Raw genomic sequence first — 26,519 nt, forward strand, 5'->3', positions numbered from 1 at the left:
GTGTCAAGAGTTTATGTTCTTCTAACCCAAACAAGTTTACTAATATTCACATAATTAGCATCAAATTACATCACAAATTCACTTCATGAAAATATTCTTTTATAGTTATTTACAAAATTGTTGACTTAGAAACTGTTTAGGGAATGTAAATACATAATTAAAACAGATGTCCCACAGGGCCAGATTTCACTTGATAAGCACCTTAAATGCTGCCATTAATTTCTTTCCAATGAGTCAGTACAATTAATGAAAACTTAAACGGTACTTAAAGTCAACTACCTCTCGGAAGCCTACAGATGAAATGGTTTCTCGAAAGAAGTCAATCTATACCTGATAGAAAATCACTACCAGGTAAACTAGAACATGACGACAGCACATATTGTTCATTAAAAAGATACACACCATTGGCCGGTGCTGTGGCTCTCCTGGCTAATCTTCCGCCTGTGGCGCCGGCACCCAGGGTCCTAGTCCTGGTTGGGGCGCTGGGTGCTAGTCCCGGTTGCTCCTCTTCCAGTCCAGTTCTCTGCTGTGGCCCTGGAGGGCAGTGGAGGATGGCCCAAGTCTTTGGGCCCTGCACCCGCATGGGAGACCAGGAGAAGCACCTGGCTCCTGGCTTCGGATCGGCACAGTGCCGGCCGTAGCGGCCATTAGGGGAGTGAACCAACAGAAGGAAGACCTTTCTCTCTATCTCTCACTGTCTATAACTCTCTCTCTGTCTCTCTCTCTAACTCTGCCTGTCAAAAAAAAAAAAAAAAAAAGGATATACACCACCAATTTTGGGGAGGATGTAAAACTTATGAACTGGTCTGATCACTTTGAGAAACTTTGTAGCAGCTGTTTATATGCTTAGCATATTACCCAGTCATTCCCTTCCTAGATATACAGCCATCAGAAATGTATGCACATGCGCACATACATACGCGAGTATGCCCAGTATAATTGTTTTTTTTTTTGGACAGGCAGAGTTAGACAGTGAGAGAGACAGAAAAGTCTTTCTTCCGTTGGTTTACTCCCCAAATGGCTGCGCTTCCTCCGGGTTCCCATGCGGGTGCAGGGCCCAAAGACTTGGGCCATCCTCCACTGCCCTCCCAAGCCACAGCCGAGAGCTGGACTGGAAGAGGAGCAGCCGGGACAGAATCCAACACCCCGACTCGGACTAGAACCCAGGGTGCCGGTGCAGCAGGCAGAGGATTAGCCAAGTGAGCCGCGGCGCCGGCTCAGTATAATTCTTAAAAATGTATTTTTGAGTGAAAGAAGCCAGACATAAAATAACATAGTACATATAAAGTTCATAGGCAAAACTAACCCATGGTGTTAGAAATCAGGATGAGGTTCATTTGGGGAGAAATAACTACTATTGATATATATGGGTGTATTCACTTTGATATAATTCACCAAATGTGCACTTACGCCTTTTTGTTGCAAAAGGAATCACTGTTTTGCTTCAATTCAGCATGTATTTGGGAATTATCTAGGTAGGCATCTATTTACTCAAGCCATATTTTGAGCACCCATTCTGCAGCAGGCACTGGGGACACAATGTGAGTAAAACAGACATGGTCCTTGCTCCACACACCCTTTAGAATCTCCTGACCAGAAGGCAAATTATTCAAGAGATGAGCATATCTACAAGTAGGTATCCCATATACAAATTACGAAAGTCCAGAAATACTCTAATAGGTAAAATGGGAAGGGGTTAAAATTGGGACAAATCCAAACTATGAAGATAAGAAAGGCATCTGGCTCTGCTTTTAGCATCTTACCTGGCTCAGAGCTGCTGCTGACTCCGGGTCTAGAGCAGCAGACATGATTTCTTTTTAGGCTTCTTCTTTTCCACTGGTGTTTTCCTATTTATCTGTCTGACCAGGTCATAAAATATCTAAGTTAAAGAAAAATGAAAAATCAGTTTTAGTCAACCAACATTTCAGATTGTGCTCCAAAGAACAACTTTGGTTCTGTTAAGTATTATTCTGATCTATATTTTGCTACTCTTTTTATTTTTATTTTTTTGACAGGCAGAGTGGACAGTGAGAGAGAGAAAGAAAGGTCTTCCTTTGCCGTTGGTTCACCCTCCAATGGCTGCCGCGGCTGGCGCGCTACGGCCGGCACACCGCGCTGATCCGATGGCAAGAGCCAGGTACTTCTCCTGGTCTCCCATGGGGTGCAGGGCCCAAGCACTTGGGCCACCCTCCACTGCACTCCCTGGCCACAGCAGAGAGCTGGCCTGGAAGAGGGGCAACTGGGACAGAATTCGGTGCCCCGACCAGGACTAGAACCCGGTGTGCCGGCGCCGCAAGGCAGAGGATTAGCCTAGTGAGCGGCAGTGCCAGCCAGAATCCAGTTTTAAGTCTGATGGTATTAACTTTTTTTTTTTTTTTTTTTTTGTGACAGGCAGAGTTAGAGAGAGAGAGAGAGAGAGAGAGAGAAAGGTCTTCCTTTTCTGTTGGTTCACCCCCGAAATGGCCACTACGGCTGGTGACCTGCGCCAATCTGAAGCCAGGAGCCAGGTGCTTCCTCCTGGTCTCCCATGCAGGTGCAGGGCCCAAGGACCTGGGCCATCCTGTGCCTTCCCGGGCCACAGCAGAGAGCTAGACTGGAAGAGGAGCAACCAGGACAGAATCCGTCGTCCCAACCGGGACTAGAACCCAGTGTGCTGGTGCTGTAGGCGGAGGATTAGACTAGTGAGCTGCGGCGCTGGCCCATTTTGCCACTTTTATTTTCTCTCTCTCTCTCTCTCTCTCTCTCACACACACACACACACACACATACACACACACACCCTTATTTTCTGGACCATTTGAGAGTAGTTGACTATGTATTTCCTAAGAACAAGGATGTGCTCTTACATAACCATATTAAATTTATTAGATTCAAGACATTTAGGCATTAATACATTATTTGGCATTGCCTGACAGTGAAAATCCCATTTTTGTCAACTGTCCCAGAAATATCTTTTATAGTAATTTCCCTCATAGGGAGAGGATCCAACCAGGACCACACACTGATTTTCATTTCCTGTCACCTTAGTCTCCTTCAATCTGAACAGTTCCTTGGCCTTTGTCTTTCAGGATACTGTCATATCTGAGAAACAAAGGCTAGCGGTGTTACAGAAGTCTCCTCACCTTGTCTGAGGTTATACATTTTTAGTTGGAACAGGACAAAAATGATAGTTGTACCCCTTCTGAGGTGTCACATGTAGACCAGGCCCTTGATTTTTTGCTTGCCCTATTTTAGTGATATTAATTTGGTTTGGTTAAAGCTAAAAATAGCAAAAGTCTACTGCTCCTTGAAGTAACAAAGGTTATCTGCTAATAAATCATTTGGATGAAAAGTGTAAAGTATCAGATAAAAATATAATGCTATTTATTTCCCAAAAGCAGATTATTTTAATTCTGAGATGTTTATATAGTTTCATAGCACTGGGTATGCCAAAGTGTTGAGACATAAAATGTATCAGTTGAACTTGGCTTTTTGCTATGAAATGCAAACACTCATTTACTAGTGACTTGGAATAAAATCAAATATCACAGACACCCTTTACTCATCTAGAATAAACAGTGCTTTTGCAGAAGTGGATTTTGGAAATGTACTGGCTCTAAGGGGCATAAGGACAACTGGCAAACTCTGAATATGCTTGTATACCAAACACAGATCGGGTCAATGTCAATTTCCCTCATTCAATAATTGTTTTGTAGTTATATAAGAGAAGATTTTGATCTGAGGATATACTTTTTAAAATATTTAAGGAGTAAATGTGTGTGATTTCTAGCAATGTGGCAAAATTTTAACAACTGGTGAACCTGGATGAAGGGTAAACAAACTTTTAATTATGCTTAAGTCTTTTGAGTAAAACTTAAAAGTACCATTTAACTCCTAATTATCTTATTTCTAAGAAAAGGCTGAAAACAAAAAATATACAAGCAAAATGGTAGTTTGTTTTTCAACTCTGATGCTTGCATCAATTTACTGTGTAGAGGCCATGAATGGAATCTCATCGGTTTCCTAGGCTCAATGTATAAACTATAATATGAAAAATAATAAAAAGACAAACTAAAACAGTTAATAAAAAAAGCACATATAGTTTCTATTTTGGTTTCTTTATGCTACTCAGTTTCCAGTCTGGTATATACTATAACAGAGAGGTAACTAATTTTTGTAGTATTATTCTAAATGATTTCTTTGGGAAACATTGCCTACCTCACAGCAGCAGATGGTTCAGTGATGAGAGCAAGTTGGAACTATAATATCTGGTTAGAAATGCTGAAAGTCCCCAGCCTACGTTCTTCCTCATCTCTCTGAACTACAGAAAAATCTGAAGGGAACACAGAATAGAGTTTCTCAATCCCTATCCCACTCCTAAATTGGGATGTCTTGATTCCAATTACTATTCCTATAGCAAAGAACAATTAATTCTTGATTAAGACTGATGTGACTCTGTTATAACTTTTTTAGAACATACTTAAGTGGTATGGTTAAAACACACATCTCTCAGAATTAGAGGGCTTTTTGGCAAAGCAGTATGTCCTGCCTATTTTCCAATCTGAGGCCAGGACTGGAATCTTGGGAAAGTATAAATCCCTCTAGCTTCAGGCATTTAGAAATCACATAAACATTTACAATGCTTAAACTAAGGAACTCTTAATTATCAAAGGAATCCAATAGCTGGATTATCAGGCTATAAAGAGAAAAACATTTAAAAAATCAAATTATTATACTCAAGAATTTCTATCTTGAAGCTGGTGTGTTTTCTAAAACAGTAAAGATTCTTAAGATGGTTAATATATTTCATTTTATTATTTTCCATCTATTTTCATAAAAACTCGTCATGTCAAAGGTCAACTTTAACAAGACTGCTATGAAAAAACAGCTGTGCTGTATTGGCAATTGCAATTCAGAGGAGGGTTAGTGGCATGCAGGCTTCTACAAACACGGGACACTACAAGGTGAGGAAAAGTTCCTCTCCGTGGTGTTCTGCCTACCAAGGGAGAGGTCCCAGGTGCAGAGCCTGCATCAACCTAGTAAGGAACCGATTCCTGCAGCCAATCATCCTGTAGCGTGTCCTCACACGACTGCTCCAAAACCCAAGCACGTTCTACCAATCTCAATGCATTCTTTAATAAAGTTAAAATTTAAAAAAAAATATTAAAAATTAAAACTTTATTATTAACCACATCTTTCAAAATAAGCTGTAGCAAACTGTAATCCTACAAAAGAGAAAATGGAGGTGGAAGCATATTCCGTATTTCCTTTCATCTGCTTGGCAGTGGCAGGTCTCGTTCTCCCTATTAGGATGTAAACCTCCTGGGGGCAGGGGCGTATCTGTCCGGATGAATATCACCTGTTACCTGGGTGTCTAATACAGTACCATATGCATAGTATGTACTCAGTAAGTATTTCCTGAAGAAGTTAAATCTGTTAATTTCTTATTTTTATGTAGTTTTTAAAAATGGTTTTGTAAAACATATGATTTGTATCTAGCATGTTTAAGTGTTTTCTATCAGGCACCTAAGGTAACCTGGCCATTTTAAAAGTCAGGTAATAGTCTACAATTATCAATGAAGGAAAAGGGATCTACAAAATCACAGATCAGAGAGGACAGCAAGAAAATCACAGAACTCTGATAACCAAATCTGCTCTTCTCTCACCTGTGCCCTAAATAATATGAACTCTGGCCCATTCTAATGATGCCACAAATGACAAGCACACAGGCAACAGAAAAGGAAAGAAAAAACCCAGTCTGTTTTGTTTTTAAACAAGGTGCACAGTAAAGTTAACAAAAGGAAAAGGACCCTTGATTGATGGGGGCAGTTAAGAACTGCACTAAATTTTAGGACCCCAGAAAACAGGCCGTTTACACCCAGACGTGCAGCTTACTTGCTAAGCATTTCTGTCTATAGCTACGCTGTCAAGATAGTGGAGTGTTTAACTCAGGGACGGATGGATACACACAGACACACGGACACACACAGAGTTTATGCAGCTGCTCTATCAGCTCTAATGGTCTGAGTGGATTCCAGTTACATGTCCACACTCTCACAAATTCCTTTTCTTTGCATCACGCACCAAAGGCACGGCAAGATTCAGAACACCAAATCTTGTGATTCCAAAGGTAGCAACATCATTTTGTGCAACAAAAACTTCTTATAATAAACTACTTTGCTTGCTGTGTTTCTTTACTTGACTTTAGAACCCATTTACATGCATCTAGACAGATAATTACTACAATACAGGGTGATATGACAGTTCTGAAACACCACCTTCTGGCAAATCATTTAGAGGCTTATCAGGATTTTATACAAATTCTTTAACTTTCTTGACAAAAAAATTGAAGTGTCCTCATTATAGCCATCAAAATGATCCTATGCAAGTTTAAGAATAAGGTTTCTAGAAATAATTAGTGTTTTGTACAAAGTGACAGAAACACAATTGCTTAGAAGAACAAAACGTTTTCTTAAAAAATTTTTAGGTGTTAATTAAAGCCAAGGAAAATAAAAAGGCACTTATTTGTGCTGCCCAGCAGCTGTAGGTTACCTCATTAACATTGATCTTTGACTTTGCAGAAGATTCTAAAAAGGCACAGTTACACCATTGTCTTGCTAAATTCTGGCCCTGTTCCTTGCCAACTACTCGCTCATCTTCCAGGTCACATTTATTGCCAACCAAAATCATTGGAACCTATGGGAAAGAAGAAACATAAAATGAGCAATGAAATACTTATTACTTGCTCTCTTCTTACAAATAACCAATTATCTGCCACTAACTGAAATTTATTAGGATTATTAGGTTTGCCAAGTACCCTCATAAAAAGGTGTTGTGTGTGTATGTATGCATATATATATATTGTATTGTAGTAATTATATATATGTATGTTGGGGGGAAAGGGTAAATATCAAAAAACATGGAAGAGATCCTATCGCAGTCATATGCTAAATTATTTTAGGAATATAATCCCCAAATTCTCATGCTGACTATTTGTGATAGATGAATACCAAGTAGAAAACTCTGAAAAGGAAAGAAACTTCTTGCAATACAGAGAATGTGTTCATTGGACCTGACTTAAGTGCTTCATCTCACAGACAAAACAAACGCTCAAGCAATGCCAAGACCAACATAGAAACAGGTCCTATATCTATCTACATTTAACATCTATTCTAGACGTAGATTTGAAGACCTGTCTATAATTGAGGAGTTAAAAAAGATGAACAATAAAAATAAAGCCAGAAAGCAGTTATGTATTCCTTTTTTACTCCGTATCACAGATGCTCAGCTACATGTAGTTATGACTTCCTATTTCCAGTAAAATAGGCAGCCAAAACAAAGTTTATTAACTTTCTTAGTAAAAGGGTGTCAAGAAAACAAAGTCATTTGTTTGTAAGGTGATGAACACTATACAAAGGAAAGAATTTAGGAGAGACCTGGTGGAATGGGCAATTGTCACAAATTAGACTAAACCCATCAGACATCTTCAAATCCATCTTTTTTAGTTTATCATACAGGATAGAGGGATTAACATAACTAGGGCTCAGTGACTTGCAAATAATTGCCTATGAAAACAACTTTCTTAGTCATGGAAAGGAAGAAAAGTACTCATTAGGTCACAGTTGGTTATGAGTCAATGGTGTAAAGCCCTTCCACCAACAATATTACTAAGTCAAGGTCATGAGCATATGTATATGCTCTCATTAATAATTGGAGAGAAGACACAAAAACAGCTGAAACTGTATATCCTAATTTGTACAACCGAAAAGAAAATTCTTTGCTGTTCAAAACTGAGGTAAACATGAATTATATATTTCATCTTGGCAAAAATGTTATTTTTAATTTAGACAAAATTTCCAAAGCAAAATTAAATTTTAAAAAATCCAGCTGCTCTCTTTGCCGCATCTACTGCGAGAATGAAGACCATTCTCAGCAATCAGACGGTCGACATCCCAGAAAATGTCGACATCAGTCTGAAGGGGCGCACAGTCATTGTGAAGGGGCCCAGAGGAACCCTGCGGAAGGACTTCAACCACATCAATGTGGAACTCAGTCTCCTGGGAAAGAAAAAGAAGAGGCTCCGGGTTGACAAATGGTGGGGAAATAGAAAGGAACTGGCAACTGTTCGCACGATCTGTAGTCACGTACAGAATATGATCAAGGGGGTTACACTGGGCTTCCGATACAAGATGAGGTCAGTGTATGCTCACTTCCCCATCAACGTGGTTATTCAAGAGAATGGGTCTCTTGTTGAAATTAGAAATTTCTTGGGTGAAAAGTACATCCGAAGGGTTCGGATGAGGCCAGGTGTTGCCTGTTCAGTGTCTCAAGCCCAGAAAGATGAATTAGTGCTTGAAGGAAATGACATTGAACTTGTTTCAAATTCAGCTGCTTTGATTCAGCAGGCAACAACAGTTAAAAATAAAGATATCAGAAAATTTTTGGATGGTATCTATGTCTCTGAAAAAGGAACAGTTCAACAGGCTGATGAATAAGACCTAAAAGTTATCCGGCTGCAGAAACAAGAATCCAGATTGTGTCTTGTGGTATTTTAATAATGCAATAAAAGATTATTGATTTGGAAAAAAAAAAAAAATCCAGCTAATTAAATGCTTTCACATAATTACAAGGGGAAAAATCTGCATGTAAGCAAAAACTCTATCAATAGAATAGAAATAGAAAGAATATACCATTACGGCTCTTAATACTGTTCAGTGTTCTTTGACCACTGTTTCTTTTTTTGACAGGCAGAGTTAGACAGTGAGAGAGACAGAAAGGTCTTCCTTTTCCATTGGTTCACCCCCCAAAATGGCCACTGCGCTGATCCAAAGCCAGGAGCCAGGTGCTTCTCTTGGTCTCCCATGCAGGTGCAGGGCCCAAGCACTTGGGCCATCCTCCACTGCCTTCCCGGGCCACAGCAGAGGGCTGGACTGGAAGAGGAGCAACCGGGACAGAATCTGTCGCCCGAACTGGGACTAGAACCCGGGGTGCCAGCGCCACAGGCGGAGGATTAGCCTATTGAGCTGCGGCGCTGGCCTGACCACTGTTTCTGCCGTAACTAGCAGCTTCCAAAGCTCAAGTCCTACTTTTTTTTTTTTTTCTGCAGTGAGCAAGTTTACCATTTTATTGAAGTCACGTAAATGATTTGACAAATACACAATTGAATGACATCACTGGTTTGTTGTAATTCACAGTGAATTACTAGAATACATTAAGGTGGCTCCTTTACACGTAGGACTGCAGAGTGGAGTCTCACTTCTTACTCAAAGTACTTTTATTAAGATTTGCTTATTTATTTGAAAGGCAGAGTTAGAGAGAGAGAGAGAGAGAGAGAGAGAGAGAGAGAGAGAGATAGATAGATCCTCCATCTGCTGGTTCACTCCCCAGATAGGACTACAATGGCTGGGGTTGGGCCAGGCTGAAGTCAGGAGCCTGGAATTCTATCCAGGTCTCCCTATGTCGGTGGCAAGATCCCAAGCACTTGGGCCATCTTTTGCTGTTTTCCCAGGCACAGTAGCAGGGAACTGGATGGGAAGTGGAGCAGCCGGGACCCAAACCAGCACTCATAAGGGATGCCAGCACTGCAGGCAGAGGTTTAACCTGCTGTGCTCTGTGAAATACTCTTTTTCTTTCTTTATTGTATGTTTTACCTACATGGCATAATGAGCACTTAATCATATATCTCCTCATTTTACAAACACCTTAGCATATAATTTGCAAGTTAATTCTGGAAGCTTTATGAATTTTGTTTGCTTCAGGGACCTTTTGGCATGTGGAAGATACCTTCCAAATCCCCTACTGATAGAGTAAACAGAAAAATTTTTATTTCGCTGAAGAAAAATAGCACTATGTTTCTTAGAGAAAAAAATACTTACATCTTCTGTGTCTTTAACCCGTAAAATCTGTTCCCTCAGGTCCTGTAAGTCATTAAACGTGGACTGAGCTGTGATTGAATATACCAGTGCAAACCCTTGGCCATTCTTCATATACAAATCCCTCATTGCTGTAAATTGTTCCTATAAGAAAACATGCGTAATTATAAAAGTATAAAGCTCTTGAATATAACAGAATAATCAAAAGTAAGCTAGTTATTTTTCCCTTTTAAATCACATGCTATTATGACAGAAACACAAAATGGAATACATAGTTTCTAGTAATTGAGGTCAATGTTCCTGTTCCCTACCAAGGTGAACAGAAACAGTGATAACAAAACTATAGGATTAAAAGGAATTTCCATCTTAATCTGCTTTCTGTGACTTAGAAGAACTGTAGCTAATTCTTTTTTTATATATACATATCTTAATTTTGCTTGGAAGCTCATGACATAACCACGGCCCAAGTGAAAACAATCGGAAGCATAAACTCAGTCCTCAACTGTGACTTAATCATCCAGCACAGGCAATCTCGAACACTTATTGGCAAACCGATTCTTCTGGTAAGAATGTGTTCATGTATTCTCAGTTTTAAAACTTCGAGAAAGTGAGAACACTGCAAGGACTATCCATGTCCTTCAGTCAGATTCACTACTGTTAACATTTAGTCCCGGAGCTACAGTCACATCAAATTAGAGTGCTGTTTTAAGTCTATTTCTTCTTATTTGGCAATTATCACTACTATATAATTATAAATATTAGTATAAAACAGAATTGCATAAACTGGATACTTTATACAAAGCATTAAGAAAGCAAATATGGTAACATATTTAAAACATATACAAGTATATTTTGGGTATTTGTAACTCTATGTTTTATACCGTCACATCTTTGGGAGTCCTGCATATAAAAGAAGGCCTTACTCCACAATGTTTCTGAAGGGTTTCCTGCCTTGGCTTTCTGGCTTCCCATCATCATTACCTCTATTTTGTATACAACATCTGAAATAGTTAGTTGTTCTACCCTGGCTGATGCAGTCACTGTGGATTTCAGGAAGTCTGCTACACTACCACTCGTTATCCTGAGTCTTAGGTGTGCCAAAGGACTATGCTAAGTATTCTACGCTATTGGCAGTGCATTTTCTGAGAAAGGTATTAAAACTGGGGGTTTCCTGGAATTTTCATTTATAAACTATGTTCCAGGATAGCATCATTACAGTAACTAAATAAATTGTGCCATCATCTAAATACTTAAATACGTAATAAACGACAAAATATATAAAACACAAATAGAATTGTTACAAATACTAGCATCAATATTCCTATGTACTCTTGATAGAATATTTTCTGTTATTTATTTTTAAAAGAATAAATACATATAGGCAACTTAGTTCTGAAAATCCAATTTTAAAAAAGGCCTTACGGTACCAACATGGTTGGTGTTACCCCCTACTGAGAATGCCCACCTCTTCCTTAAGGACATTTTTTTTTTATTAAATATTTATTTGTTTATTTGAAAGGCAGCGATACAAAGAAAGAAGGAGGGAGACACAGAGGTATTTTCCATCCACTGGTTCATTCCCCAAATGGCTGTAAGGGCTGGGGCTAGGCCAGGCTGAAGTCAAGAGCCAGGAGCTTTTTCTGGGTCCCCTAAGTGGGTATGGGGGCCCAGACACTTGGGCCATCCTCTGATCCTTTCCCAGGTACATTAGCAGGGAGCGGGATGGGAAGTGGAGCAGCAGGGACTTGAACCAGCACCCATTTGTTAGGATGCCGGCACTGCAGGCAGAGGCTTAACCTTCTCTGCCATAGTGCCGGCCTCACCCTAAGGACATTCTATGAGATTCATCCATTAAATAAATATCCAGAGGCCCCTGTATGTGCCAGACACTGCTGTAGCACTAGAGAAAGGATGGTGAACGAGAGAGGTAAAAATCTCTGAATAGCAACAAAAACAAAGTATAAAAATATGCAGGATGGTTGTACAAATACTACACGGAAAAATAAAGCATGGGAGGAGGAGACGAGTCTCTTTGGCAAGAGGGAACATCAGGTCATAGTTTAGAAGACCATGATCAGAGAAGGCCTCACAGGTAATAGCTGAGGAGGATCTGAAGGAGGCGAAGGAGAGAGCTCTGTGGCGTGCAGAGAAGAGCCTCCCAGGCACAGGGAACAGCAAGCGAAAATGCCTGAGGGGAAACAGGCAGAGCATCTGAGAAGCTGCAGGGACACAGGCCTCTCTGAGAAACCAGGGGACTACAGGTGGTGGGGGCTGAGGGAGGGAGACAGAGACGACTGACATTCACAGAAGTGCCTATCTTAACTAACACTCTAGATGTAAAATAACTATATTCTAAAGCATTGATGATCACACTCTCTACTCCAATAGGAAGAGAAGAAACCAACACAGATTCTACAGGTGAACTCAATATGTGGCACTGAATACATCACAGCGAATTTCATACACACAGAATTTAAGATGACCTACATTCACAAAATTTGTTCATAATCAGAATTATTATTTTTACTGGGAATTATTCAGCAATTCTGAAAAAACCTGTTCACAAATTAACAGCTATCAAAGAAAGACAGAACATCCTTACCGTCCCTGCTGTGTCCAGGATTTCGAGCATACACTGTTGGCAGTCTACTTCAACTTGCTGTGAGTAGAAAAAAAGACAACATGAAAATGGAACATCAGAAACTCATTCTTTTTGCTCCCACCTCTTCATTCAAAATATCTGACAATGACAAAGCCTTTCTTGAGCACTCTGCTGTACAGGCTGGGATGAACATGGTACTATAATAAACAGGGGGCTCAACAACATTCTATTAATATTATAGAAGCCAGGATAGTTACTGTTGGGTGTAGCTATTTTCCCACCACTGTAATGATTCTCATTTGTTGTTATTAAAAAGTAAATGATTGGCCGGCACCGCGGCTCAATAGGCTAATCCTCCACCTAGTGGCGCCAGCACACCAGGTTCTAGTCCCGGTCGGGGCGCTGGATTCTGTCCCGGTTGCCCCTCTTCCAGGCCAGCTCTCTGCTGTGGCCAGGGAGTGCAGTGGAGGATGGCCCAGGTGCTTGGGCCCTGCACCCGCACGAGAGACCAGGAGAAGCACCTGGCTCCTGCCATCGGATCAGCGCGGTGCGCCGGCCGCAGCGCGCTAGCCATGGCAGCAATTGGAGGGTGAACCAACAGCAAAAGGAAGACCTTTCTGTCTGTCTCTCACTATCCTCCACTCTGTCCAAAAAAAAAAAAAAAAAAGAAGTAAATGATCATTCTTTGGAATTTAAGAAAAACGGCAAGAAACAGATACAGTTCTAACAGGAAAAAAGTATACAAATATGTATATTTATAACTTCTCCACAGAATACAATATTAAAAACTCACTAAATGGCTCAAAAGGCACACAAGAAGCAAGAAGCTTTTTTTTTTTTTTTTTAAAGATTTATTTTATTTATTTGAAAGACAGAGTTACAGAGAGAGGTAGAGACAGAGAGAGAAGTCTTCCATCTGCTGGTTCACTCCCCAGATGGCTGCAATGGCCAGAGCTGTGCCGATCCGAAGCCAGGAGCCAGGAGCTTCTTCTGGGTTTCCCATATGGGTGCAGGGGCCCAAGGACTTGGGCCATCCTCTACTGCTTTCCCAGGCCATAGCAGAGAGCTGAATTGGAAGAGGAGCAGCAGGGACTAGAAATGGCACCCATATGGGATGCCGGTGCTTCAGGCCAGGGCTGTGCCACAGCACTGGCCCCAAGAAGAGAGAGACACACACACACACACACACAGATATCTTCCATCTGCTGGTTCATTCCCCAAATGGCCACAACAGCAAGGGCTGGGTCAGGTGTAAGTCAGGAGCTTCTTCCAGCTCTCCCACAAGTGTGCATGGGCCCAATCACATAGGCCATATTCCACTGCTTTCCAGGGGCATTAGCAAGGGAGCTGGATCGGAAGTAGAGCAATGGAGACTCAAACCAGTGCCCATATGGGATACTGGCATCGCAGGTGACGGCTTAACTCACTATGTCACAATGCCAGGCTCCACACAAGACAATTTTGAAGTAAAAAAAATTTGCCAACTCACCACATTCAAGTTAAAATTTTACTAAAGCATGCACAAAATCTAATTCATATGAAACTCTGACTTTAAAAGGGAACAGAAAATATAAACTAATCAACACAATCTAAACATTCTTTAAGACTAAGAAAAAGGCATCTCTTTAGAAAAACCCTGTGTAAAGGTGAAACTTTATACACAGTATTGCACTTTCCTCGTCTTATAAAAAAGAAGGTTGGCCTAAAAAAGATCAACTTTCGACCATGTGAAAAACTTTTAATAAAGAAGGGATTAAGAAAAGTTAGTCCTTTAGTATTTTAGGTACAGATCTTGCTTTGTAGGTAGAAATTTAACCAGCAACTTACTATTGGGAAAATTCCAGAAAAACAACCCTGTCTTCTAAAAATAAATGTATTAATCTACAGGCTATTTTAAACTCTGCCTCTGTACCAGAGGACTGGTGAGCAGTGCCACTGGTGTATGGTGCAAGTGTTTTTTTGTGACCTGCAAAATCTGTAACTGGACACAGTCAATGACTAACGAATCAGTTCAGTACTTTCTCAATGAAACTACAGCACAATTCTGTTTCCAATTTGAAGACAGTAAAACTGCTTAGTCAGCACTGCTTGATGAATTTAATTTAACAAAAGGTATAGCACTAATAAAAATACACTCTAAAAACACCTAACAAAGCAATCCTTCCCTATTTGTTGAAATGCAGGTTTAATCTATTTACTTACTTATCGTATATTCTTGGCTATTAGTCTTTCATTAACATGGTTTTTTCTACCACTCATGCTTAGAAATAAAATTAAGATTTTCCACAATTCTAGACTGCCTTACAATAAAATATTATTTTTTGTCAAAATCAATTATCTATGTTTTTTCTTTCAGAGACTTATTTTATTTAATTTTAATTTTATTTATTTGACAGATAGACAGTGAGAGACAGAAACAGACAGAGAGAAAGATCTTCCTTCTGTTGGTTCACCCTCCAAATGGCTGCCACGGCCGGAGCTACACCAATCTGAAGCCAGGAGCCAGGCGCTTCCTCCTGGTCTCCCACGCAGGTGCAGGCACCTAGCCCATCCTCCACCGCCCTCCTGGGCCACAGCAGAGAGCTGGACTGGAAGAGGAGCAACCGGGATTAGAACTGGCGCCCACATGGGATGCCAGCACCGCAGGTGGAGGATTAACCTAGTGCGCCACGGCACCAGCCCCAGAGACTATTTTCTTTTCTTTTTCTTTTTTTTTTTTTAAGATTTATTTATGCCGGCGCCGCGGCTCACTAGGCTAATCCTCCACCTTGCAGCGCTGGCACACCGGGTTCTAGTCCCGGTCGGGGCGCCGGATTCTGTCCCGGTTGCCCATCTTCCAGGCCAGCTCTCTGCTGTGGCCAGGGAGTGCAGTGGAGGATGGCCCAAGTACGTGGGCCCTGCACCCCATGGAAGACCAGGAGAAGTACCTGGCTCCTGCTATGGGATCAGCGCGGTGCGCCGGCCGCAGCGGCCATTGGAGGGTGAACCAACGACAAAGGAAGACCTTTCTCTCTGTCTCTCTCTCTCTGTCCACTCTGCCTGTCAAAAAAAAAAAAAAAAAAAAAAAGATTTATTTATTTGAAAGGCAGAGTTACAGAGAGGCAGAGGCAGAGAGAGAGAGAGCTTCCATTCGCTGGTTCACTCCCCAAATGGCTGCAACGGCCAGAGCTGGGCTGCTCTGAAGACAGGGGCCAGGCGCTTCTTCCAGGTCTCCCACGTGGGTCCAAGGGTCCAAGGACTTGGGATACCTTTTACTGCTTTCCCAGGCCATAGCAGAGAGCTGGATCAGAAGTGGAGCAGCCAGGACTCAAATGGTGCCCATATGGGATGTAAGCACCTCAGGTGGTCGTTTAACCCACTACGCCACAGCACCAGCCCCAAGAGACCATTTTTGACAGCAGATTTTGGGTCACAGCAATATTGAGGGGAAAGTAGAGATTTCTTGTGTATATACTACCTGGACACACACACAGCTCCCCCACTGTTAACAACCTGTGCTGAGTAGCACATTTGTCACCACTGAGGCACCCACATCTACACATCATTATCAAGAGAAGCCCACAGCTTACATTGAGGTTTTCTTTTGATATTGTATATATTCTGTGCATTTTGACAAAACTTTTTTTTTTTTTTGACAGGCAGAGTTAGACAGTGAGAGAAGAGAGAGACAGAGAGAGAAAGGTCTTCCTTTTCCATTGGTTCACCCCCCAAATGGCTGCTACGGCTGGTGACCTGCAGCTGGCGTGCTGTGCTGATCTGAAGCCAGGAGCCAGGGGCCAGTTGCTTCTCCTGGTCTCCCGTGCAGGTGCAGGGCCCAAGCACTTGGGCCATCCTCCACTGCCTTCCTGGGCCACAGCAGAGAGCAGGACTGGAAGAGGAGCAACCGGGACAGAATCCGGCGCCCCAACTGGGACTAGAACCCGGGGTACCAGTGCTGCAGGCAGAGGATTAGCCTAGTGAGCTGTGGTGCCGGCCTTGACAAAACTTTCACTCACTGACTGGATAACTTCAAGCATAAAAATGATCTTGATTTTTGTTAACAACTAGTTGTCAAAAATTTATGTACTAAAGTTAATTGAAAATGAATCTTAATGGAGAATGGGACTGGCAAGGGGAGAGGGAGGAGGAAGAGGGGTGTGAGTGTGGGTGGGAGGGTGGGTATAGCAGGAAGACTAACTACATTCCTAAAGTTGTACTTATGAAATTTGTATTTCTTCAAAAATAAATTTAAAAAATGAACCATGCTTTATAGTCAGAGAAAAAATGGTAAATTAATTCACAAATAAATGCAGAACTGCTTGGTATCTAAACAAACCAAATTTACATTTTATGTACAAGAATTTTTTACACTGTGGTTAATTTTCTTCAGATTAACTTTTATGAAATGGCTGAGTGAGAGGCAAACAAAAGCATACATAAACCACCTGGATGAACTAGACAGCACACTTAGCAAATCTGAAAATCCCTCACATTTGTTTCTTATGTAGTCTACCTTTAGGAGTGTTTTAATCTGTCTGACATCTTGGTAACGGTAAATAAATCAATATCCAGAAAAAAAAAAATGTACCATTTATATGTAACTAGAAATGCTGACATTAAAGAACAAATTACTAATAAGTAATAGAACATGGAGTTATTTAACTAGCATTCCTTAATATTTTGTCTAGGTGCAACTTAAAATGGATATAGAATATCTGTATCATTTCTCAAGACGTTTTTAAAAAGCAGCTCCATGGATCAAGTTTTAAGTCATAAGAAACTACTGTACTGTAAACGTGTATACAAGTTTCACTTTTACCTTTCTGTAGGAATCTTCTATCGTTGGGTCATATTTTTCAACGAAAATTCCCTGAACAAACTGAACTGTCTGGGGAGAAAAGAGAAAAAAAGTTAAGGACTTACAAGAAAAGCCCTTTGAATGTTACTTAATCTCACAAAACTGCAAAAATTAAATGAAATTATACTAAACACACACATGTAAAATCACTTATTTTTTTTTTTTAAGATTTATTTCTTTATTTGAGAGGCAGAGTTACAGAGGGAGAGTCACAGAGAAAAAGAAGTCTTCCATCCACTGGTTCACTACCCAAATGGCTGCCAACAGCCAGAGCTGGGCCAATCTGAAGCCAGGAGCCAGGAACTTCTTCTGGGTCTCCCACGAGGGTGCAGGAGTCCAAGCACTTGGGCCATCTTCCACTGCTTTCCAAGGTCACAGCAGGGAGCTAGATCCAAAGTGAAGCAACTCTAACCGGTACCCATATGGGATGCTGGCACTGCAGGTGCTATACCATAGAGCCAATTCCAAAGGTTCTAAATTTTAAAGTTTAGCCAGAGGGGGGAGTGGGATTTAAATTTATTTAATGCCTATTTTATTCTGGAGACTGAACCAATCATTTTTCATTTATAATCACATTCAAATTTCATACTCAGAAATAGAATACTGTTCTTAACCTTTCTCTGTGTCTAATTTATAAATTAACCTTTATCAAATGCATGTATATAGGGGAAGAAACAGAAAAAAATGGAATTGGGTCTACTCCTGGTTCCAGGTGTCCACTGGGGGTCTTGGAATATCTCCCCCAAGGATAAGGCGGAACTACTATACTTTTATCTCTAAGATTTATGTAGGCACACAGTAGAAACTATATCACTCAGTAAATGAAAAGAAGTCACAAAGTAACTGTGAGACATTTCATAAACAGCTTTAAAACAAAGTCTGGTACAGTACTGACTAAAAGCAAAGGTAAGAACATGGACTAAGTTTATCTAAAGTTAAATTACTCAGAGGAATATTCTATACACTATTTGAGCTTGAGCTAAATAGATTAACTTGAAGGCAGTAAACTCCAAACTTCCTTCTCTTACTGAGTTCCTAATGCTGAAAGCAAAGAATCACATCAAAAACATAATTTTTATCAAGGATTCAAATCACTGTATCTTCTTAGTATAGCCCATAATTTAAATACGGAAAGTTAGTCTACAATAGCTTCCTAATATGTTATAGATTTGAGCAGAAGTTCTCAAAATATAGTCCAGGAAGAGGGTCCCTGAGGTCAAGCAATTTCTCTAATAATACTAACATACACTCATTAAGTTAACAGTCGAGTTTTCTAAAGGGCACAGAACATGGTGCTAACCCAAGAAGAATGAAGAAGCAGAACTCAAGTTTAAGTCAGCCATTAAGGAGCCTTGCAAAAATGAACAGTCATGCTTGTCTTGTTTCTTACTAATAGTAAGCATTTCACTACTCCTCTTTATTCTGGATTGTGATTTTACTTTCATACTGGATGCCCTCCTTCTTCTTCCTATATCATCACTAAATTATTGCCTCCAGCATACAAATGCACTCTAGCATCTCTAATACCAAAACAAAAACATAACAACCTCGTGGATTCCTCCACCATCTGCTGTCTTTTCTGTTCTCGCTTACAATCAAATGTCTTCAACTGTTTAGTAGTACTTCCAATTCCTCAGTTCTTTATTCTTCAGCCCACTCCAGTATGATTATGGCACCATCATCTGAATGAAGCTGCTGCCTTTATTAGGTCCATCTCTCTCCCCATTTCCCAGTCGTCTCTCTACTGAGAATTCAAATAAATATGTATCTTTGACACTCAAGTACAGTACAAGATACCTTCTCTGCTGGATCTTGCAACCCTACCTAGTCTCTTAACGGTTGAGAGGTAATCGGAGCTCAGCCTTGGACTCTTCTCCCTCTTGATTCTCCCTAGACAATCTCATTCATTCCCACAGATAACGAAAATTGTCTCATTTACTTTTGAAAAGGTAATTCATGGACATAGCTCCAAATTTAAAAGGTTATGTGGTGGTAACTATACCAACTCGCTACCCTTGTCCCAGCTACTCAAGCTAACTCCCAAGAAAGCAATCGGCATTCTTGATAGCTTACTTAACCTTGCAGAGATAGTGTACCTATTTTATGGGTAGCACCCCTCAGCCCCCACCTTAAAGAAAAAAAAAAGACACAAATGGTAGTCTCACTGGTAGTTTTTCTCTCTTTAAATAATACATCTTGGATTTCATTACCTGTAAGTATATATATGTAGAGCTTTTGTATTCTTTTTTTTTTTTTTTGACAGGCAGAGTGGACAGTGAGAGAGAGAGACAGAGAGAGAAAGGTCTTCCTTTGCCGTTGGTTCACCCTCCAATGGCCGCCGCTGCAGCCGGCGCACCGCACTGATCCGATGGCAGGAGCCAGGATCCAGGTGCTTTTCCTGGTCTCCCATGGGGTGCAGGGCCCAAGCACCTGGGCCATCCTCCACTGCACTCCCTGGCCATAGCAGAGAGCTGGCCTGGAAGAGGGGCAACCGGGACAGAATCCGGCGCCCCGACCAGGACTAGAACCCGGTGTGCCGGCGCCGCAAGGTGGAGGATTAGCCTATTGAGCCACGGCGCCGGCAGTATTCTTAATAATGGCTATATTGTATTTTACCATGAATTATCAATTAAATGAGTTTAATTAGTCCCTTATGGTAGGCATTTAGGTTGTTTCCAAACTCTTGTCATTATCCTTGACCATTATCAATTTGCACATATGAACTTGTACGCAGAGTAAATTTCCCAAAAGGGAATTGTTAAGTTGAAATTTATATGCATTTCAAAAAGACATCCTCAATCAATCTCTACAGAGACACTAGTTTAAATTCCTAACAGCAATATAATTCTCATGCAATTAAATGCCATCAACAAATTGATGGTATCCAAAATTCTATCACAGGCTTCTCTTTAGGCTCTTATCTTGAAGAACCATTTTTTAATTTGATGCATTTACTTGAAAATCTCACAAGTACACAAAATTGGACACGACTCTGATTTTTGCCTCTTTAATGTCTTCATTTTCTAGTGTTTACCTTCTTTTTCTCAATCCATTCATACAATGAGTACCTCAAACTAGAAACCAGGGAATCATCTCTTAGGGCTTCCTCTCTTCTAGCCTCTATTTCAATCCATCACTAGGTTTTATCACCTCTACCACCTATTAACCCTCAAATCACCTACATCTATCTTGTTCACCACCATGACCTTCATCTAGGCTTCCATAACAATAATCTGGTGTGCTGTGTTAACTCTCAATCTGTCACCCACATCAACTTTACCTTTCTCCCCTAGATTACTCAACACAGAACAAAGTGATCTCTTTAAAAACAAATATCCAGCTCTGTTATCACCATCCACCCCCCAAAAAAACTCTACCTTTAACGTCTTCTCACTGTTATGTGGAATGAGTCTGAAGTTCTTACATGGCTTTCAGGTTATGCTCTGGACCCTGTTTCTCCCTCTCCTCATTTCCTTCCACTCTACTCTGTTCCCTCCGGTCCCAGCTTTACACTGACCTTTTACTCAGTTGTTCAAATACTAATTTAGGCCCACTTGTCACAGTTCTCTCTGAATGATCTGTATTTTTCTTTCAGCGTATCCTTCGCACAATTATAACCAAGTAGTCCTTTGTGTATTTATTACATCTCCTCCACTATAATGTAAGCCCCATAAGAGACTGGATGTTTTTGTTCACTGTTGTGACCCTGCAGTCTGACACTGTAGAAACTCAGTAATTATTTACTGAATGAATACAGCATGTGTGCACAAAATAACTTTCATACCACTTAAGTCGGAGGTGGAGGCAGGGGAGTACTTATTCCACTAGAATCTGAAATAATATGTTCCCCAACTGCAATGTTAATTCCTTAAAAATGAGAACAATCTCATTCCTCTTTGAAGCACGATCACTGGCGCTCAACATATAAGGTGGACAATAAATATGTGGTAAGTGAAAGAATAAATGAGCCACCACCACAGGACTACCCATCTGTGCTTGCTGATTGACTCCCTGTCCTTTGTGGGCCAAACACCACCCAATGAAAATAATGCCACCTTTTCTCTTTAGTGACTAGACTAGAAAGCAAGCAAATGTGAGCATTCTTCTTGTATTATACAAATTAGTTACAGTTAGTGGGCTAACTTACCAGAGCAGACTTTCCCACGCCTCCTGAACCAAGGACCACTAGCTTGTACTCACGCATGGTGTGGTCTGTTTAAATACTGACAATCTGAAAAACAAAAAAGAAAGAGCAAAAATTAACAAGCATGATAAAAACAGCCTATGGATGTAGGACTATTACACCAAGTGTTGTATTTTGGTTTTTGTTTTCTTTTCCATTAAGACGATTAAGGGAACAACAGAGGCTACACAGCAAAAATCATGTAGATTTCAACCTAAGTCTATAGGACTACTTGACTTTGTCTAAAGAAAGATTTAATTATTAATTAATTAATTAATTTAGTCGGAGTTACAGAGAGGAAGTGAGAGAGAGAGATCTTCTATCCACTGGTTCACTCCCCAGATGGCTGCCAATGGTCAGGGCTGGGCAAGGCTGAAGCCAGGAGTTTCTTCCAGGTCTCCCATGTAGGTGCAGGAGTTCAAACACTTGGGCCATCCTCTGCTGCTTTTCCAAGGCTATTAGCAGGGAGCTGGATCACAAGTGGAGCAGCTGACACATGAACTGATGCCCATAAGGGATGCCAGCATCCCAAATGGTGACTTTTACCCACTACACCACAGTTTATAGACTACCGCCAAACATTTTATTTTACTGAAGATCATCTTTCACTAGGCATCAATCATTAGTCTGTTCATGTTATTTCTAAGAGTGTTTGAAAACAAGATGATTATAACCAATAGTTGTCTTATAACTATAATCATGAACTCTATGCTTTGCAAAACTGTAATTTAAATAACATGTATTTTTTGAAGTGTTCACTCACAAGTTTAATATCATGTAAATGTTATTTTACTTGCCAAAAAATCACATCATAATTCTATACTATTTTGTGTATTATTGTATTATAGTTGAATTATGTAAATTGTCACCTTGAAAATTATTAGGATACAGGGGTTGGTACTGTGGCGTGGTGAGTTAACCCGCTGCCTGCAATATCGGCGTCCCTTATGGGCACTGGTTCAAGTCCTGGCAGCTCCACTTCTGTTCCAGCTCCATGCTACTGCACCTGGGAAAGCAGTAGAAGATGGCACAAGTCCCTGCCACCCACTTGGGAGACATAGATGAAGCTCCCAGCTGTTGTGGCCCTTTGAGAGTGAACCAGCAGATGGAGGATTCTCTTTCTACCTCTCCCCCCTTCTCTGTCTCTGTCTCTCTGCCTTTCAAACAAATAAATAAATATTAAAAAATAAAATAAAATAATTAGCATACAGGTAGTTGAATGAAAGTGTTAAATTTAACAGGCAGGCATTAGTAATACACTCTGTAAGGATCAACTTGCTAGAGAAAATAAATGGAATACAAACTTTGTTTTTTAATCTCCATGGTTATTTTAAAAGGTTAAAAATAAAACCTATGAAATAAGGCCAGTGTTGCAGCTCAGTAGGCTAATCCTCCGCCTGTGGCGCCGGCACACCGGGTTCTAGTCCTGGTTGGGGTGCCGGATTCTGTCCCGGTTGCTCCTCTTCCAGTCCAGCTCTCTGCTGTGGCCCAGGAGTGCAGTGGAGGATGGTCCAAGTGCTTGGGCCCTGCACCTGCACGGGAGACCAGGAGAAGCACCTGGCTCCTGGCTTCGGATCAGCGTGGTGTGCCGGCCGCAGCGGCCATTGGGGGTGGGGGGGTGAACCAGTGGAAAAGGAAGACTGGCCGGCTCACTAGCTAATCCTATGCCTTGCAGCACCAGCACACCGAGTTCTAGTCCTGGTCGGGGCGCCGGATTCTTTCCCGGTTGCCCCTCTTCCAGGCCAGCTCTCTGCTGTGGCCAGGGAGTGCAGTGGAGGATGGCCCAAGTGCTTGGGCCCTGCACCCCATGGGAGACCAGGAGAAGTACCTGGCTCCTGCTATGGGATCAGCGCGGTGCGCCGGCCGCAGCACACCGGCCACAGCGGCCATTGGAGGGTGAACCAATGGAAAAGGAAGACCTTTCTCTCTGTCTGTCTCTCTCACTGTCCACTCTGCCTGTCAAAAAAAACAAAACAAAACAAAACAAAAAAAGCAAGGAAAAAAATAAAACCTAAGAAATAAGTTTCAATGGCCTAATTAACTAGTTATGGACTTTTTATCCTACAGTAAAGAGCTATAGCACCAGACAAAACATATGAAACAACTATTTTCAGACATGGGACAACAGGCAGTGGTAGGACTGTGGTTTCCAAAAGATGCAAAAGAAATGAAGTAAGACCTGAACTCCCCTGGCTTTCTGCCTGGAGGCACTTTTCAGACTGGTGCAGGGAGGAAAATTCAAAAAGCGCCTGCAAGGACACCAGAGAAGCGGGAGTAACACATGTAAACTTGCAGAAATCTGTATTTGGATCCATTTGAGTCTGTGGCCAAGCACTAAGCTGGACATGCAGGTTTCAACTCCACAAGGTAAAGCAAAGAATATATGGATATCTGTAAGCTGAACAATTCCCAGAGTTCACATGGTACTAGGAAAGATGACTCTGACTAGAAAAGTCTTTTTCATTGAAATACCAGGAATTGACTGAAACTTCAGAAAATTCATGCCTTAGTAATAAATCTAAACAAGCCCTAAAGCAAATGATACTCTAGATGTTTCCTAATAAAATTTAAAACAAACTTCAAAAGGATGGAATTGATCTACATGTAATGCAACTGCCTATTAGAAGTCCAAAATTCTTTAAAATAAACAGAAAACAAATTCCATCACTCAACAATACAAAATTAACAATGTCTACCATCTAATCAAAAACTAATATATATATTAAGAAAAAAGAAAATGTGACCTGAAATCAGAGTGAAATAAGTTAATTAAAACAGTCTTAAAAAAGAAGAGATAATGGAATTAACCATGAGGACTTTAAAACTGCTATTTTTTTTTTTTTTTTTTGACAGGCAGAGTTAGACAGTGAGAGAGAGAGAGACAGACAGACAGAAAGGTCTTCCTTTTTTCCCACTGGTTCACCCCCAAAGTGGCCGCTACAGCTAGGGCCGGTGTGTTACGGCCAGCTCGCTGCGCCGATCCGAAGCCAGGAGCCAGGTGCCAGGTGCTTCCTCCTGGTCTCCTGTGCGGGTGCAGGGCCCAAGGACCTGGGCCATCCTCCACTGCCTTCCCAGGCCACAGCAGAGAGCTGGACTGGAAGAGGAGCAACTGGGACAGAATCCAGCACCCCAACCGGGACTAGAACCTGGAATGTCGGCGCCACAGGCGGAGGATTAGCCTAGTGAGCCGTGACACTGGCCTAAAACTGCTATTAAAAATAGGTTCAGGGGCTGGCACTGTGGCTCAGTGGGTTAAAGCCCCAGCCTGAAGCACTGGCATCCCATATAGGCACTGATTCTAGTCCCGGCTGCTCCTCTTCCGATCCAGCTCTCTGCTGTGGCCTGGGAAAGCAGTGGAGATGGCCCAAGTCCCTGGGCCCCTGCACCCACATGGGAGACCCGGAAGAAGTTGCTGGCTCCTGGCTTCGGATCAGCTCAGCTCTGGCTGTTGCGGCCATCTGGGGAATGAACCAGTTGATGGAAGACCTCTTTCTGTCTCTACCTCTCTCTGTAACTCTTTCAAATAAATAAAATAAATCTTTAAAAAAAATTAATAGGTTCAAGCATTTAAAGAGAACCATATAAAGAGAGAAGCATAAACATAAGAAAAAGAACAACTAGTATTAAAAAATAATATCTGAAATGGAAATATCACAGGATGGGATTAATAGTGTATTTAATACTGCAGAAGAAAAGTTCAAAATCCAAAGGCACAGCAATAAAATTACTCAAAAGGGGGCTGGTGATGTGGTATAGAGAGTTTAAGCTGCCACCTGCAGTGCAGGTATCCCATATGGGCGCCGGTTACAGTACTGGTCATTCTGCTTATTCTACTTCTCTAGCTCCCTGCTAATATGACTTGGAAAGCAGTGGGGGATGATCCAAGTACTTGGGCCACTGCCACTCAATGTGGGAGATCCAGATGGAATTTCAGGCTCCTGCCTTTAGCCTAGCACAGCTCCAGCTATTGTGGCCATTTGGGGAGCAAACCAGCAGATGGAAGATCTCTTTGTTTCTCCCTCTCTCTGTAACTATGCCTTTCAAATAAACAAATCTTTAAAAGTACTCAAATAAATACAGTAAAGAGGTGACAGGATGAGAGGAAGGGAGAAAGAGAAAAGAGAAGGGCATGGGGAAAGAAAAAAAAGAAAAAGGAGAACAGAATCACAGGACAATAATTGTACTATCAGCCTAACAATTGCATAACTGGAATGGGGAAGGGGGTGAGTGACAAAACATTTTCCAGATCTAATAAAAAAACAGACTCAAGATATTCAGTGAGCCCCCTTTTCAAGTATATAAACACAAAGAAAATCACAGCAAGGAACAATAATCAAATTCCTGAAAAGCCTGTCAGAGAACATCTCACAAGAAACCACTGGAAGAGAGTTTAGACAGGAACAAAGTTAAGAACATACAGATCTCTGAGTAAATGTCAAAAAGAAAGGTCAGGCTGGGCTTTAGGGTGCAGATCATGGAGCCACCACTTGAGATGCTCACACACATTGCTGGAGTGTCTGGTCTGAGTCCAGCTACTCTGTTTCCAATCCAGTTTTCTTTTAATGCACATCATGGGAGGCAGCAGATGATGCCTCAAGTCCTTGGGCCCCTGCCACCCGCATGTGAGACCTGGATGGTGTTCTGGGCTCCTGGCTTCAGCCTGGCCCAGCTTTGGCTGTTGCAGACATTTCAGGAGTAAACCAGTGATGGAAGGCCTCTTTTTCTTTGTCCCCCTTGTTGTTCTGCTTTTTAAATAATAAAGAAAAGGTACACAGCTGCTACCAATCCTCTGGTAATTCTTTGTTCTCACACACAGGTAAAAAAAGAAGAAACTTTAAAATGTTTTTACAATATCAGCTATATATATAGAACCTCTCTGAAGGCAAGGCAGAATCAGATCTCCTGATGAAGCTGCAGAATTCCTTGCCCCAGACAGGAGGCACAGTTCTATGCTGCACTGCAATGAATGTATAGCAGCTTATTGCAGCAAACAGGGCAGCTGAATCAACGGCCTGTGCAACTGACCTTTCTGGAGTATCCAGTCGA

The 26,519-nt window shown here is 41.3% G+C and overlaps 1 protein-coding gene and 1 pseudogene across 8 annotated transcripts in view; one reads left to right on the forward strand and one right to left on the reverse strand.

Annotated features, from left to right (window-relative positions):
• Positions 1-26,519, reverse strand: part of RAP1A (RAP1A, member of RAS oncogene family) — a 95,754-nt gene that overhangs the window by 2,527 nt on the left and 66,708 nt on the right. For 6 of the 7 annotated variants that reach the window (XM_002715775.6, XM_089300149.1, XM_017345982.4 and 3 more), the window contains 6 exons: positions 21,438-21,521; positions 17,252-17,320; positions 12,454-12,510; positions 9,855-9,995; positions 6,532-6,675; positions 1,764-1,879 (listed from right to left, as the gene is read on the reverse strand). In XM_002715775.6, the coding sequence (XP_002715821.1) occupies positions 1,793-1,879; positions 6,532-6,675; positions 9,855-9,995; positions 12,454-12,510; positions 17,252-17,320; positions 21,438-21,494 (555 nt within the window). In that variant the 5' untranslated portion in view covers positions 21,495-21,521 and the 3' untranslated portion in view covers positions 1,764-1,792. Of the gene's footprint in view, positions 1-1,763; positions 1,880-6,531; positions 6,676-9,854; positions 9,996-12,453; positions 12,511-17,251; positions 17,321-21,437; positions 21,522-22,342; positions 23,001-26,519 lie in introns of those variants that run through there. The other variant, XM_070077875.2, reaches the window with a different exon arrangement.
• Positions 6,674-8,575, forward strand: LOC100351336 (large ribosomal subunit protein uL6 pseudogene; annotated as a pseudogene). The gene has a single exon (XR_016210782.1). The product of XR_016210782.1 is annotated as a large ribosomal subunit protein uL6 pseudogene (transcript).

This window comes from Oryctolagus cuniculus, chromosome 7 (genome assembly GCF_051225735.1).
Source record: "Oryctolagus cuniculus isolate XC-2025 breed Fujian yellow rabbit chromosome 7, ASM5122573v1, whole genome shotgun sequence".
Taxonomy (NCBI): Eukaryota; Metazoa; Chordata; class Mammalia; order Lagomorpha; family Leporidae; genus Oryctolagus; species Oryctolagus cuniculus.